The following is a 15,590-nucleotide window of genomic DNA, read 5'->3' as shown; positions in this document are numbered from 1 at the left end:
TGGGTCAGGTTCAGCCCCAGGCTGAAGATGAACAGCATCGGTCTGCGAGCAGTGGCTGGGACCTGCTCCCCGAGAGCTGTCCTGTTCCCCAGCGTCAGCAGCTCCACGCACTGTACGCTCAGCCAAGACGCCTCCTTTCCAAAATAAGCCGTTTCTGGCAGCGCTGAGCCAGGCTCTGGCTTCCAGCCCTGCTATGGGGGGAGCCTGGGCTGCCTCCCCCAACCTGTGCCTCCTGCCTTGCCACGCTGCATCCTCTCTCCCCTCTCCCTGGCACCTGCGACTCCTCCACCCCTTCCATGGTGCAAATGGGCTCCATCTGGGTCCCTTTGCCCTGGCCCCAGCCCCAGGCTGCCTCCTGCTCTTGGCGTCTTTCCCTGGCTGACTGGGGTAAGGGGCAGGCGAAGGGGCTGAGCTTCCCGGTGCCCCCAGCACGCTTCCAGGAGCGGGCAGAAGCCTTGCCAGGAAGGATGTTACTCATCCCCTAAACATCCCCTTCCCTGGCCGGCAGCCACAAGGAGGAGGCTGCCAGCAGATGAGCCTGCGGCGTGTGTGTGCGGGGCGGGTACGAGGTGGTCCCTGCTCGGGGGGACACCGGGAGGTGACCGATACGCGAAGGTGCGGGGGCTGCCCCTTCGGGCACCGGCGGTGACAGCTCCCTGCCTGGGTGCAGCCGCGAGGGCAGAGCTGGGCAGAGCCCCCCCGAGCTGCCCTGGGCGCCCCTGGGGGGCTGCGGGGGCCCGGCGGTGAGCGGCCGGTGCTTGGGCGAGGCCCCCGGAGCAGCCCCGAGCCCGGCAGCGGCCCCGGGGAGCGCCCTGCGGCTGGGGGCCGCCGCCATCGCCCCCCCGGCAAGTCCCGGCCCCGGCCGCGAGCGGCTGCGGGCGGCAGAGGGCAGCAAGAGCCCGGCGGAGCCGCGCCGGGGCCGCCCGGAGCCGCTGCCCCCCCCAGCGCCCGGCCGGGGCCGTGCCGCGGCTGCCGGGGGCCGGGGGCGGCGTCTGCCCCCCCCCGAGCTCCCCCCCCCTCCCGAGCCCCCCGCGCCCTGGAAACGCCGCCTGCGAGGAGAGGCGCCCGGTGCCACAAAGGCTGCTCGGATCCCGCTGCAAAAGGGGGGGGGAACGGGAAGCAGCCGGGAGAGGAAGCTGGGGGGGGGGGGGGCAGCTCCGCGGGGGGCTCCAGCCGTCGGCCCCGGCCCCGGCCGCTGTGGCGCGGGGCGGGGCTGGCACCGGAGCCCCGGGAGCAGCCGGGGGAGGCGAGCGGCGCTCGGGGGCCGCCACCTGCCGGGGCCGAGCCCGGCGGAAGCGCTCGGAGCCCCGCGAGGCCTCGGGGCCAGCCTCGGGGGCTGCCTCGGGGGCTGCCTGCCTCGTGCCCGGGGACGGCCTCGGCCGTGGCGCTCTCCCGCTCGGCAGCGTTCCCGTCGGCTCTTCCCGGGGCCCTTCGCTAGCTTGCTCCGGGCGGTGACGCTCGCACCGACCCAAGGGTCGCTCTGGGAGGTCCCCGGGCTGCGGAGCCCGTTGGCGGGGCTCTCCCCATCTCCAGCACCTCTCTGCCCCTCAGCTTCTGCCCCGCAGCTGGCTGAGGCCGAGCAATGCCCAGCTCCAGAGCCTCGGATAAACGAGCAGCCCCTGCCTCGGCGCCGCCTTACCCCATCGCCCCTCACACGCTCGCCTCTTGCCCCCTTTCCACCTCCCAGCGCGGGTGGAAGGCAGCGAGGATGGCGCTGCCCAGCCTGGGTGCTCTGAAGGGCACCGGGGGGCTGCCAGTGCCCTCCCCCCCCGCCTCCCTGCAATGCTGTGAACACACGGCTGCAGGACACGGCCGGGCCCATGGCACTTCCCTCCCGCTGCACTTCCCTCCCTCGTTGCCCTGCTCTGACTCCAGGCTCGGCTGAGGGCACAGGCACCAGGCTCCTGCCCGGGGCCGCTCTCTGGGGTCTACTCTCCCTGGTGCTCTCCCGTGCAGCCCCCCCCGTCCCAGCTCCCTCTGCTCTGGGGGTGCTGCTGGGAAGCGATGGGGCAGAGGGGACGGGGTTCCCAGACTGGGGAAGGGACCTGGGGGCAAAATGGCACAGCACTCCAAGCCCTCAGCTGCTTTTTTTTGTTGTTGTTATTTTAATATTTTTCCCTTTAACACTGATGCTGCCTTAACATGACCTTGGCCAAATTAGTTCCCCTCCCTTTGAGATTTATGGCCTTCTTCCAGAAATGATCTGTTCCATCTACGAAAATAGACATCGTGCTGTTATTACATTTTAAAATATAATAAGGGCTGGGAGACCGCTCTCATGCCACCCTCCAGCCCCAGCCAGCACCCTCGGCAGAGCACAGACCCCACAGGTCGCCTGTGCAGGGCCAAGACAGGCTGCAGGGAGAGCGGGGGCAGCCCCAGCCCCTTCCAGCCCCGGTGGGGGACGTCTCCTTCCCCGCCTCACCCAGATGGAGCGGGGCACGGAGGTCCCCATGTGAGGGCATGGACGTGGGTAGCGGGAGGTGCCCGGCCCTGGCCGCGCAGCACCAGCAGGATGGGCTCGTGGCTGCCGGTTCCCACTCGCTGCCCGAGGGGCTGGCGTGGCCATCGCTCCCAGGGCTCCCTGAGCCCCGCGGGCATGTGCAGGGTGGCCTCAGTGCGGTCGCTCGTTTCAGTGGTTTTGCTGAGATCATTATTATTGCTGTGTTCCACCAGGGCCTGCCTGGGGCACGCTGCCGTCCCTGAGGATGGGCTCTCGTTCCCGTCTGCACTCCCTGCCACACGTGAACCAGTGCGGGCGGCCGTGCGTCGGGGTCTGGTGGTGACAGGGAGCCGAGGCAAAGGCAAAATCACACCAGCTCCCCCCCAGCGGGGTTCTCGGGGATCATGGGGCTGGTCCAGAGGAGCAAAATGGCTGCAAGTAAACGGGGAAAGGAGAAAATCAGATCAAATGTTGACATTTCGGCTGTTGCTTTTCTTCTCCATCACATTTGTTTCCTGACTGGTGTGTGCCTGTCTGTGTGTGCGGAGGGGTGTCTGCACGGCCCCGTAGGGATGATTTGCTTTCTGTCAAGTGGCTTTCCCTCCTGTTGTAGGCGCAAAGCCTGCTGCTGGCCCCGCAGCAGGCAAGCTGCAGATACCATCGCTTGCACGTGGCCACCCCTGGGCACAGGACGGACGAGCTGCCGATGCCAGGGGTGCATTTAACAGCAAATTTTAACGTTGCAGGAGGGAGCTTTCCCTCTGGATGGCCAGAGCCTACGTCTCCCTGGACAAATGTCATCTGAGCAAAGGAAAAGGGGCTACGCAGCGGCTTGCTTTGCTTTGCTTCCTGCTCCGAAGAGTCGCTTTGATGGCCCAGGAAAACCCATGGCCTGCGAGGCCAGGGCTGTCCCCTGGCCGGTGGCAGTGGGACCGAGGGGACGGAGCTGCGGCGGGGGGGAGGCCGGGCCCGCTCTCGCCTCGAGGTTAAGCAGGAGCAGAGGCTGCCCACTCGCCGCTGCTCAGACGTTTGATTTCCTGCGCCGTAAGCCCGGATCGACTGCAGGCAGCGGAGAATGTCCGAGTGCCGCCGATCTCCCCGAAAGGAGAAAACCGCCGGAGAGACCCCGAGGGAAAGCCGGGGGCTGCGGGGGGGCTGGGGGGGGCCGAGGGGAGGCTCGGGGGGCCCTGCCCAGGCCCGTGCCCGGTGCTGTAGGGGAGGATTTGGGGGTTTTCTGCTCGGGATCAAGAAAGGTGTCGGGGGCGCGGGGGGGCCGGCCGGGTTGGCCGAGCGCGTAGCGGAAGAAAGCCCCGAACGCCAGCCCGCTGCGTCGGGCAGGAACGGGCGGAGGCCGGGACAGAGCCTGCGGCGGAAGCCCGGGGAGCGCGGCCCGGCCCGGCCCGGCCCGGCTGTGGCGGCGGAACGCCGGGGCGGGTCCCCGGGCACCCAGCGCGGCCCGGCCCGGGGCCGTGCCCTCCGCGGGCCGGGGGCGTGTCCCACGGCCGGGCAGCCGGGCCAGGCCTGCGGGGAGCGGCCTGGGGGCTGCCGCCACCCCCGGGCGCGGACGCCGGGGCCCCGGGCCCGCCCCGGTGCCCCCCGGTGCCCGCTCCCGCCGCCGCCCGCCCGGCAGCGCAGGGGTTAAGCGCCGCTCCCCCGCCCGCCCCGTCTCTCCTCGCCTCCCGCAGATTGACACATTCTCCTGGCGGCCGGGCCCGGCCGCCCAATAGGAAGGCGGCTCGGCGGGCCCCACGTGGGGGCGGGCCGCTCCCGCGGCGCTCCCATTGGCCGGCCGCCTCGGCGAGCGCCCGCACGGGCCAGGCCCCACGTGGAGCTGGCGCCCGTTCATTGATCGCGCTCCGCAGAGCGGCTGCCGCGGCGGGCGGGGAGGGGGCCGGGGCCCGGCCCGGCCCGGTTCGGCTCGGCCCGGCCCGGTTCGGCTCGGCCCGGCCCGGCTCGGCTCGGTTCGGCCCGGCCCCGCCCCGCCGCAGGGGCGCGCGGCCGGGGCCGGGGCCAGCAGCGCGGTGAGTCCCGGCCCGGTCCGTCCCGTCCCGTCCCGCCCCGCCCCGCCCCGCCCCGCCCCGCTCCGCTCCGGTTCGGTCTCCGCTGGGCCGGGCCGGGCCGCTCCGTGCCCGCCCCCCGTGCCCCCGCGGGACGCGCTCCGGCCCCGCTCGAGGCTGGGCGGCGGCGCGGCCGGGCCTCCCCGCGGCCGTACCTGCGGCGGGGCCATTGTCTGCGCGGCGCGGGGGGCGGCGGGGCCGGAGGCGGCGCGGGGGGGGCGCGGGGCGCTCGGCGGGCGGGGGCGGCCGGGAGGAGCCCGGGGCCCCCCGGTCCCCGCGGGGATGCGGGCGGGGGGCGCGGCGCGGCCGGGGTCGGCGGGGCGGGGGCCGGGGCCGGGGCCGCGGCGGGGCTCGGGCTCGGGCTCGGGCTCGGGCTCGGGCTCGGGCTCGGGCTCGGCGCCCCCGCGGGGTCATTTTCCGGTGTCTTCCTTCCCCCAGGGCCGGAGCCGGAGCTGGAAAACGTCCCCGGGCCCCGGTTCTGAGCCCGCACCTGCGGTGCGGAGCGGCGGAAGGAACCCCGGGCCCAGCCGGTGCCAACGATGTTCCCTCAAAACCGGCCCCCGGTGAGCGAGCAGCCCCGGCCTCGTGCCCTCGCTGCGCACGTGGCCCCGGGCCCACTCCGGAGCCGGGACCCAGCGGGACTGCCCGCTGCCCACTCCCGGTGCCCGTCCCCGCGGCGGGGTGCCCAGGGTGCTCGCGGCCATCATCCCTCCGGAGCCCGCGAGTTCGCCTTCGCCACGCGCTAGGGGTTGGCTCGGGGTCGGACGCGGGGCAGTCGGATGGGGCAGGCAGAAAGCGACTGGGGCTGGGCAGCGCCCGGTCCCCGGGGCCCCCGCGCCCTGCTGCTGGGCCAGGGCAGGGGTGGGAGCGGGCCGCACTCTGCCCCAGGCACACCTCACGCACCACTGGTTGTTAATTCTCCTCTCGTGGCCCAGTGACCAAACCGTTACTGAAGAGGTGGAAGGCTGTTGCCCTTCGTGGCCGGCCGTGCCTACTTCTATCTGAAATAACTCCTTCTGCCTTCTCCTGTGGGAGCCACCATCCCCACTGTGCTGACAGCCCCTTCCCCAGGGTGCAGGGACCCTCAGGGCTCACGAGCCTGGTGGGTGCTAGCCCGGTCCCAGCCCCACCAGGCACCTGGGCCAGCAGCCGTGACCCCGACCGTCCCCTCCTGTGCCCAGGCCCATCTCCAGGCACCCTCCGCTGCATCAGGCACCGCTGTCGCCGCCGGCACCATCCCTGCCACCCCGCAGTCCCTGAAGCTGACGTACCCTGAGACCTTGGACCGCATCAAGGAGGAATTCCAGTTCCTGCAGAACCAATACCACAGGTGAGAGCTGCCAGAGCCCGTGTGCCAGTGCGGCGCTGGGCACTTACCCGGAGCTGGCAGGCAGCGGTTCTCCGTGGTGCTGGGCGCTTCCATGGCTGGCAGGAGGCACCGAGAGGCTCCCTGCATCCGTGGGGCTGTTGTGCCAGGCAGCGCCGCGGTAGCTGGAGAAGATGCCGCGTGAGGGGGAAGCTCGTGCTCGCCGGCCTCCTCCTGCCAAAAGCCCCGGGGGTGGTGCTGGCTGGGGGGTGCTCAGCTGGCTCCTGCGCTGCGCCGGAGCCACCGTGTAGCGGAGCCCCAGTCCCTCTGCTCCCCTCGCTGCCGGGTGGGATTGCCGCCCCCTCCCTGTAGAGCCAGTTGGAGCAAGGGTTGAAACGCAGCTCAGCTTTGTAGTTCGCTCCATTTGGGAAGCAGATGCCGGGGAGGGGGGCTAACGCTCCCTGTGGGTTGTTCCCTGACACGTGGATCCCCTCGCTGCCCACCGCTTCTTCCTCCCCAGCCTCTTTCCCACCCCCGCCTCAGGTGGTTTCCTTGGCCTGTGCTGGGAGAAGGGGCTCAATCTGCGAGCAGGAGGTTGAAGCACGCGGTGTGCGGGGAGGACTCTGCCCTGTCTGGCCCGGGAGCCCTTGCCTGCTGGAGGGGCACGGGGGGCTCACTCTCTCCTCTCTCTTTATTTTTACAGCTTGAAGTTAGAGTGTGAAAAGCTGGCAACAGAAAAAACAGAAATCCAGCGTCATTATGTTATGGTTAGTGAGCTCCACCTGAAGGGAGCGAGGCCGCTGGGGGGTTTCTCCTCTGAGCCATCAAAGGACGCGCAGCACCGGGATGCCTCGGCTCCCCTGTGTATTTGGGTTGTGGGGCCAGGCCCCGCGCCCTGCTTCCTGCACTTGTGACCATCTTTGCCCCCCAAACAAGCCGTGGTGTTTGAGCCGCAGCAGCTTGTGGAGGGGGTGGCGAAAGCCGCCTCCATGTGGGTCATCCCCTGGGGAGCCCGGCAGTGCCGGTGGCGTCGGGCTGAGCTCGTGCACCAGCGCCAGAGAGGACTCGCCATCCCCGAGCCCGCTGACGCTGCCTTCTCTCCTGGCAGTACTACGAGATGTCCTACGGCCTGAACATCGAGATGCACAAACAGGTAGGCTTGGTGCCAGGGAGACGAGCTCTGCTCGCTGCCTTCGTGTGCCCAGTTGTCCCCAGAGGCTGAGGAGCACCCTGCGGGGGGAGGGCTGGGAGCCGCACGTCCCCTTGCTGCTTCACCCCCTCTCACGGAGCCACGCTCTGGGCCACCAGCTGCTCCCGAGGCAGAAGGCTTCTTCTCATCTATTTTTAAAAAGGCTGCAGAGGAGCCTGATGAGGCATGCTCCCACCGGCCCTCTCCCTGCCCGGCCCTGTGCTCCAGCCAACTGTTGTGTGGGAGCCAGCTCTGGCACAGGGGTGTCAGCCCCTGGCCCCCCAGCGCAGTGCTGGGGCTGTTCCTGCGGGTGCTGGGGCTGTGCCGGGCGCTCACACGCCCCGTGCTGCCGGCCCCACTGAGGGCATCTCATGAGCACCACGGGTCTGCACATGGCCATGCCCTTCCCGCCCGCCGCTGTCCCCTGGCCGGGCTTGTGCTCGCCGTGGTGCCCGGTGCCGCTGGCTGCCTGCCCGCCGCTGGTTGTGGCCGTGAGGAGGCCCCGCACCGCTGTGTTCTGCCAGCTGCCATCGCGCGGGGCAGGGCTGTGTGGGAGCTGCCGGGGTCAGAGCCCCGGGGGGGGTCCAGTGCCCTCCGTTCCCCCAGCCTGGTGATGCGCCACGGCCAGGGGCCAAGCGCTTGCAGCCCCCCAGGAAGCGGCTGCCTCCTTTCTGCTGGCAGAAGCAGGGGGGTCCCCGGGTAGTGCTGCCATAGCCCAGCCCCGCGTCCCCTGGTGCCGGCCCGGGCCGGGGCAGGTTGGCTCTGGGCTCATTTTGCAGGTGATGGCCCATCTCCACGGGCACGGTGCTCGAGGCAGCCACAGGCTCAGCAGGGGATGCTGGAGGCAGGGATGGGCAGGAGATGTTAATTTTTTATTGTTGTTTTGTTTTTGGTGTGGAACTGGCTTGTAGCTTTTTATAAAACCACGTCCCCGAATGTGCCTGGCCTTGGACTTGCTTACCACCAGCCAGAGGGGAGGTGACGGTGCTGGTGGCTGGGGGGGCTGCAAACAGCATGATCATTTTTCATGCTGAGAGCGTTAAAGTGCCAGTAAATTGCACATTAACGAGTGCGAGTGAATTGGAGGCAGCTCTCCCCAAGGAGCTGCTGCCCATCAGTGCATTAGGGAAGAGAATCCATCACTGCCGGCCCCAGGAGAGAGCTAAATCCTTCCCAGAACTGCCGGCTGCCAAATCTCCTTGCTTGCTTGCTTTTTTTTTTTTTTCTTTCCCTTTTTTTCCCCTCCTCTTTCTTTCTTCTCTATCTCCTTTTTTCCTCCCTCAGAAGGGGAAGTGAGGGCGGATGCTGGATTGTTTCAGCTGTCTGTGGGTCTGGCAGAAATGAGTTGGTGGCTGTGCTGCAGGGTGGCACGAAGGTGTCCCGGGCTCGGTGTCCCTGTGTGGGCTGGGCAGCGCTGCAGCCCCCTCGCCCCCAGCTCTGGGGGCTCAAGGTCCCTGGTTGAGAGATCTGGGGTCTGACCGGGGCCCTGCAGCTTCTGGTCCCCTCATGGGGGCCCTCTCCTCTCAGCCCCACAGCACTCCCTTCATCCCCATCGGGGTCCCCCTGCTCTGGGTAGGGCACTGCTGGGGGCAGCCCCATACCTGGAGCCCCACGCCAGGGCATCCCCAGTGCTCCTGGCAAGGCAGACGCGAGGGTTCACGACGCACCCCTGTGCTTTGTGCCCTGCTGCTGGGCTGGAGGACAGCCGGGGCTGCTCTGCCGCTGACTGTGGGCAGCGGGGCACCATGCCCCAGCAGAGCTTGGCCTCCCGGCCTTTCCTGGGGGCTGGAGGAGGTCAGATCCATCCCAGGGCTTTGGGACAGGGGGTGCAGGGTGCTGGGCTCCTGCTTTTGGAGGCGGTGGTGTTAGGAAGCTTCCCTGGTCCTGCCCAGGGTGTTTCGGCTCTGGGGAGCCAGTGGGGCCCTTGGTGGGAGGGGGCTCCGGTGGCCTTTCAGCCCTGCCCCCGCTCTGATGGTGCCCCCCCCACCCCTGACTCGTTGCAGACGGAGATAGCGAAGCGGCTAAATGTGATCTGCGCCCAGCTCATCCCGTTCCTGTCTCAGGAGGTGGGTGAGCCCTCCCGCAGCCCCGTCCCTCGGGCTGCTTCTCCCAGTTCCCCGGGGAGCTGAGCCGGCTGCCCAGTGCCGGCTCACTCCTCTCTCCCTGCCAGCACCAGCAGCAAGTGGTCCAGGCCGTGGAGCGTGCGAAGCAGGTGACTATGACCGACCTGAACGCGGCCATCGGGGTACGTTGACCCTCTGCCCCCAACCCTGGCCAGGAGGGTGCTGGGCTTCTGCAGGTGACGGCGCCTCCTGAGCTGGCACCGGCCCAGGGTTGCAGACCCGTCCTGCCCCCTGCCCGTAGCTGAGTCGGGGGGGCCCAGCCAAGGTGGTGTGGGGGGGCTCTGTCAGTGGGAACGGGGCCAGGGGTGCAGCTGTGCCCCCAGAGACGCCGCTGCTGATACGGCGATGGGATAGCAGGGCGTGGGTGCGATGCCGTGTCCTGCGGCCCTGGGTGGGCGTGGGGGGCTGCCACCATCCCTGCCTGTCCCTCATTCCCTTGAGGCCGTGTTGGCAGGGATATGGGGGGGTCTTGGGGCAGGTGACCCCAGTCCCAGGGTGGGAGGTGGCAGAAGGTGGGATGTAATGACCCCCCGGTGGGCTGGGGATGCCCCGGAAGCCTGACCCCCTTCAGCCCCCAACCCCTGCTGGCCGCTGTCCTGACCCGGGCCCTTTGTCTCTGCTCTTTCCTGCTGCCCCCCTCCAGCACCAGCTCCAGACCCAGCACCTCTCGCACCACGTGCCCCCCATCCCACTGACCCCCCACCCCTCTGGCATGCAGCCCGCCGGCCTTGCTGGCCTTGGGAGCGCTTCCGGGCTTCTGGCGCTCTCGGGGGCGCTGGGGGCCCAGGCTCAGCTCCTCGCCAAAGACGACCGTGGAGTCCACGACACTGAGCACCGGGGTGAGCGGCAGGATGGAGCCGGGGTGGGGGGGCCCTGCTATGCTTGGGGGCCCGGGGGGGTTGGTGCGAGATGTCCCGGCCAAGAGGCACCTCCTGGGGGTGCTGGGGAGGGCTGGGCCAGGCTCATCCCCGCTGCGGTGGTGCCGGTGCCCTGGGGCTGGGCTGAAGGCCCCGGCACCCGCGGGAGGAGCGGGTGCCGTGCGGCGGCACAGCCGTGTCCCTGCTTCCCTTCTGGTCCTGCTGCTCGGCCGTGTCGCCATGGAGACAGAGCGGGACCCGGGGCCCGTAAGTGTCTTTCGCAGCCACTTCCCTCCCGCCTTGCGGGCGCTGCTGGGGACGGGTCCCTGGGGGTGGTGCCGGGGTCCCTGGGGGCCCTTTCCCGGTGTCACAGAGCCCCGAGCAGCGTCCCCGTCCTTGCTTCTTTGTCTGCTGGCGTGGAGGCTGCGCCAGGACCCTGCGTGCTGGGAACCCCACATGGTGCTGGCTCTCTGAGAGCAAAGCGCTGCCCCCCCCCGCCCCTAGTGCTGTTCCCCCCTGCCCAGAGCTCCCTAGCGTTGCCCCCCCTGCCCCTAACACTGTTCCCCCCAGCCCCTAGTGCTGTCCCCCAGCCCCTAACACGGCTCCCCCTGCCCAGAGCTCCCTGGCGCTGCCCAACGGGGAGCGGGCGCGAGCCATCTCCGAGTACCTGAGCAACAGCAAGAAGAGGAAGGTGGAGGAGAAGGACTTTGTGACAGACTACGTGAGTGCGGGGAAGGGGCGGGGGGCTCGGCACATCCCCGGTCCCCCTTTGCCAGGCTGGGAGGAGCTGCCTGGGCCCCTGAGCTGTTCCAGGTGGGGCAGCCCCGGCCCATTCGGCTCCGACCTTTCCCTGTGTTTCAGGGCAGTGACGCGGACAAAAGCGAAGACAACCTGGTGGTAGATGAGGTCAGTGCACATGGTGCTGGGGTCCGTGGGTGCTGTCCACCCCCATGCCCGGGGTGGGGGTATGGGGACATAATGAATGAAGGGAGGGAGGCACACGGGGCGGCGGTGGTGGTGGTAGCCCCTGGGTCCAGGCTCCCAGCTGCCAGCTCGCTGCTGATGCATGGCTGGGGCCGTCCCTGCTCTGCTCATCTCCCCCTACCCCTGCCCAGGACCCTTCATCCCCGCACAGCGTCCACTCCTACTCGTCCCGCGAGAACGGGGTGGAAAAGCTGCCACTGGGGAGGAAAGAGGCTGTGCCGCTCAGCCCGACCTCCATGGCCTCCTCGAGCAGCACGTCCCCGTCCCGCAGCAAGGATGTGCCCACGGTACGTGCACTGATGCCCTCGGTGCTCGCTTCCCCACCACCCAGGGCTCGGCCATCTGCTGCCCTAAACCCACAGGGGTGTGAGGTGATGCTTGGGGGGATGGGGAGGGGCCCTGCCCTGTTGGATCCCTGTCCCGTTGGACCCCCATCCCATGTCCCCTGCAGCACTGCTGGGTTCAGGGCTGGGGACCAGGGACCAGCTCGCTGGGGGCCTCAGGAGCCCTGCCTCCAGCAGGAGGAGGGTCCTGTGTGACCCCCCCGCTCTGTTCTGGCAGGTGGAGAAGGCAGGGACACCCAGCCTCAAGTCCAGCACCCCCACGTCCCAGGGCGATGCCGTGACCCCAGGCTCCAGCGGTGCCCAGCAGTTCCGCCCTGCTGCCCCCAAGGCCCCTGTGGACCCCCTGGGTGAGCCCTGCCTGGGCAGCGCCTGCGAGCGGCACCGAGCCACAGTCCCGCGGGACTGGGCCCTGCTCTGTGACCCTGTCCCATCGTGCCGCCTCTCCCCTCACAGCCCTGGGCCTGAGGACCCCGCTGGGAGTGCAGAGCCCCTACTCTGCCACCTTTGGCATGGCTCACCCCGCTGTCAACGGGGACATGGCTGGGGCCGGCGCCTATGCCAGCCTCCACCTCGTGTCCCCACAGCTCAACGGGACCGCAGCTGCCGTGGGAGCTGGCAGCTACGGGCGGTCCCCCCTGGTGCGTGAGCCCCCTCCCCGTGGGGCGTGGGGCCGTGGGCTGGGAGCTGCTCTCACCCCGTGTCCCCTCCAGGTTGGCTACGACCCGCACCCACACATGCGCGTCCCGGGGCTGGCAGCCGGCATGCAAGTGGGGACATCGGGGAAGCCGTAAGTGGTCTCAGACTGGGCGGTGATGGGAGATCAGGTGTCCTGCTGGGCAGGGGGCACGTACCGATGGGAGTGCGGCCCCCTGGGAGCACCCATTCCTAGGTGCTCAGATGCCACTGATACCGCTCCGCTTGCAAATCCGTCCTCAAACAGTGTTCATGGGCCAAGCACCCTGGGTCCGGTGCGGCGCCGGCTGTGCTCGGTGCAGGAGCCTCACCTTGTCACTACTCTTGCGCCCTTGCAGTGCCTACTCCTTCCATGTCAGCGCCGACGGGCAGATGCAGCCAGTGCCGTTCCCCCCTGACGCCCTCCTGGGCTCCGGCATCCCCCGGCACGCGCGGCAGCTCCACACCCTGGCCCACGGCGAAGTGGTCTGCGCCGTCACCATCAGCAACTCCACGCGCCACGTCTACACCGGGGGCAAGGGCTGCGTGAAAGTGTGGGACGTGGGGCAGCCGGGCACCAAGACGGCCGTGGCTCAGCTGGACTGCTTGGTACGGGGGGCGCTGGGGGCCCTGGCATGCAGGGGACGGGTCCTGGGAGAGCGGGCGGCAGCCGCATCCCTTTGGGGGCTGCTGCCGTGTGCTCCAGGGCAGGGACGTGACAGCTGTGGCACGGCTTTGACAAAAACCTCAGTTTCTTGGGTGGAGGTGGTGTGGGGCTGCAGCAAGGGAGGGTGGCTCTGTGGTGCCCGTGTGCTGCTCCAACTTCTTTGACCCCCTCCAGCCCCTGGGGCCTTGCACCGAAGGGCTGCAGGCAGGAGCTCCGTGGGCAGCGCCTGGCCGGGCACGAGGCCGGGCCAGTTTCAGCCCCTGCCTCTGCCCTGGCTCTTGCAGGGCTTCACTGGAGCCACAGCTCTCACCCGAGAGCATTTTTTTTAATCTGTGTTTTTTGAGTTTATTCTGAACGGGCTGCTGGAAGTGGAGCCCCTGGGCCTGCTTCGAACGGCCCCAGCACACGTCCTCCTCTCCTCTGGCCTCGGGGCCTGGGCAGCCTGACAAATATTCCTGGACGGTGCTCACCAAGAGGATGCAGATGCATGTACAAGGAACTGACCTCACCAACTCAAGCTGCAGCAGAGCCGCAGAAAGAGGGAGCGGGGACATTGTAGTGCTCAGAGCCTGGGGCTGCTGCGGTCTTGCCCCATGGCTGCTTTCAGTAGTGGGGTTGGAATGGGCTGGAGGAGTGGGGGGGGGGGGGCGGGGGGGGGGCAGGCAGGGGTGGGGCAGGGGCATCCCCCTGCATGCATGGAACAGTTGCAGCCCCACGCTGCTCAGGGCAGGGGAAATGGGGACTGTGGGGCTGCCCCTGCCCGGCCCTGCTGCCCTGGGGGAAGGGAGCAGGCAGGGTAAGGTGGGTGCAGAAAGGCAGCAGGGGAAGGGGCTAACGGGGTCCTCCCTGCACCCCAGAACCGTGACAACTACATCCGCTCCTGCAAGCTGCTCCCCGACGGCCGAAGCCTGATCGTGGGGGGGGAGGCCAGCACCCTGTCCATCTGGGACCTGGCGGCCCCCACGCCCCGCATCAAGGCTGAGCTCACCTCCTCCGCCCCCGCCTGCTACGCCCTGGCCATCAGCCCCGATGCCAAAGTCTGCTTCTCCTGCTGCAGCGACGGCAACATCGTGGTGTGGGACCTGCAGAACCAGACCCTGGTCAGGTGCGTGCCTGCATGGGCAGGGGGCACTGAGCGCCCCCCAGGCCACAGGAGGGGCAGCCCTGATGGTGGTGCGCTGGCCTGCTCTGTGTCTGCCCTCCCAGGCAGTTCCAGGGCCACACGGATGGTGCCAGCTGCATCGACATCTCCAACGATGGCACCAAGCTGTGGACGGGGGGGCTGGACAACACGGTACGGTGCTGGGACCTGCGGGAAGGGCGGCAGCTGCAGCAGCACGACTTCAGCTCCCAGGTAGGGACAGGGGCTGGATGAGCCCCGGGGGGCCGGGCCCTGCCACCCCCTGACCCCCTCTGCTCCCAGATCTTCTCCTTGGGGCACTGCCCAACGGGCGAGTGGCTGGCTGTGGGCATGGAGAGCAGCAACGTGGAGATCCTGCATGTGAGCAAGCCCGACAAGTACCAGCTGCACCTCCACGAGAGCTGTGTTCTCTCCCTCAAGTTCGCTGCCTGCGGTAGGTGCCTGCTCCCAGCTCCTGTGGTGGCCCTAGGGCTGTGAGCGATGGACCTGTGTCCGTGGTGTTGTCCGGCCCGCCCCCCCCCCCCCCCGCAGTTTGTGTCCTCCAACACTGTGGGTCGTTCCTCAGGGGGCTGAGACACTGCCACTTTGTCCTCCCCTCCTTGGGTTCAACTTTGGGACCTGAGCCAGGGACGGTTTGGTGACATGCTGCCCTTGCGTCCCTTGTGTGCCTCCTGCAGGGAAGTGGTTCGTGAGCACGGGGAAGGACAACCTGCTCAACGCCTGGCGCACCCCCTATGGCGCCAGCATCTTCCAGGTGGGCAGGAGCAGCTGCACAGGGGGACGGGGGGTGGCCCTGGGGCTCCTAAAGCTGTGAACTGACCCCTAGCCAAGCTTATTCCCTCCAGGGCCCCCATGGGGTGGGGGGAGCTTGCTCTGGGGCCGCAGCTCATACCCCCCTCTCTGCAGTCCAAGGAAACCTCCTCCGTCCTCAGCTGCGATGTCTCCACCGACGACCAGTTCATCGTGACTGGCTCAGGGGACAAGAAAGCTACGGTCTACGAGGTCATTTACTGAGTGCTGGAGAGGGGACAGCCGCTGGGAGGGGGCCACTCCACGGGAGCAGACGGACAGACGGCCGCGGGGGCTGACGGATGGACGCTGCCCTCCCGGGAGCTGGCAGCCCAGGGCTGGAGCAGGCAGCAAGGGGCGGAGGGGACCCCGCCGCCAGGCAGGGCTGGGAGGCAGCTGCTGCTTGCAGGGACCTTCCTGGGGACTTTCTTCTTGTTTGGGTCTTTAGTTGTTGGGTTGTTTCTAAGTCCGGACTGGGGGTGGGGGCAAGGGGTCTTTTTTTTAATGTAACTTTTTTGTTGTTGTTAAGGCTCTGGGCCATGCAGCGGAGGATGTGCTCCATCCTTATCTCCATGAGCCTCCTCAAGTGTATTTAATAATAAAAACAGACAAAACAGCATCACCATGCCTCATCGGGGGTTTGGGGTGGGGGGGCGGGCAGCTCCGTAAGGCACCACCCCAGGGGGTGAGGCTGGTGCTGGAGGCAAGCACAGGTTGCAGAGGAAGCAGGGGGTTCAAGCTGGGAGCTGGTGGGGCTGAGCGAAGCAGCTCTGTCACGCCAAGCCTGCTGTGGGCAGGGGCAGCAGGACTGGGGGCTCTTGGCTGTGGCCCCAGGTCCAGGCTCCTGTAGGAGCTTTACAGCCCCCCCCCCCCGCCCAAGCAGCTCCTGCTGGGGTGAGGAACAAGGATCAGATCGTGGCTGTGTTCCTGCCCCCCCCCCCCCCGCTTTATCAGCTGTTGAGTGGCACTCAGCCCCCTGCACCCAGACTAACACTGCTTTTGTTCCTTTTTATTAGTA

The 15,590-nt window shown here is 68.4% G+C and overlaps 1 protein-coding gene across 3 annotated transcripts; it reads left to right on the top strand.

Annotated features, from left to right (window-relative positions):
- The first annotated feature begins 4,404 nt into the window (after nt 1-4,404).
- On the top strand, nt 4,405-15,191 carry LOC121060228 (transducin-like enhancer protein 1). Of its 3 annotated transcripts, XM_040537841.1 has the most exons (21): nt 4,405-4,464; nt 4,939-5,063; nt 5,682-5,830; nt 6,510-6,573; nt 6,915-6,959; nt 8,999-9,061; nt 9,166-9,240; nt 9,762-9,957; nt 10,226-10,242; nt 10,592-10,696; nt 10,837-10,881; nt 11,091-11,246; nt 11,521-11,650; nt 11,757-11,941; nt 12,014-12,090; nt 12,335-12,584; nt 13,500-13,747; nt 13,849-13,996; nt 14,066-14,216; nt 14,461-14,537; nt 14,690-15,191. In XM_040537841.1, the coding sequence occupies exons 2-21, from the start codon at nt 5,040-5,042 to the stop codon at nt 14,795-14,797; spliced, it is 2,313 nt and encodes a 770-aa protein (XP_040393775.1). In that variant the 5' UTR covers nt 4,405-4,464; nt 4,939-5,039; the 3' UTR covers nt 14,798-15,191. The 3 variants fall into 3 exon arrangements, with proteins under 3 accessions (XP_040393775.1, XP_040393774.1, XP_040393773.1); XM_040537840.1 differs by having other exon boundaries at nt 9,166-9,207; nt 11,757-12,090; XM_040537839.1 differs by having other exon boundaries at nt 11,757-12,090.
- Nucleotides 15,192-15,590: the final 399 nt, after the last annotated feature.

The sequence above is a fragment of the Cygnus olor genome, chromosome 26 (assembly GCF_009769625.2).
Source record: "Cygnus olor isolate bCygOlo1 chromosome 26, bCygOlo1.pri.v2, whole genome shotgun sequence".
Classification (NCBI taxonomy): Eukaryota; Metazoa; Chordata; class Aves; order Anseriformes; family Anatidae; genus Cygnus; species Cygnus olor.
The sequence above is the reverse complement of the archived record's forward strand: the minus strand, read 5'-3'. Positions and strand labels throughout refer to the sequence as shown.

Bases quoted from the DNA above. Each gene is read 5' to 3' on its own strand.
- LOC121060228 (XM_040537839.1), top strand. From the start codon at position 5,040: ATGTTCCCTCAAAACCGGCCCCCG. The intron at 11,651-11,756 runs GTGAGCCCTGCC...CTCCCCTCACAG, and splicing joins GGCCCCTGTGGACCCCCTGG to CCCTGGGCCTGAGGACCCCG. The intron at 12,091-12,334 runs GTAAGTGGTCTC...GCGCCCTTGCAG, and splicing joins GTGGGGACATCGGGGAAGCC to TGCCTACTCCTTCCATGTCA.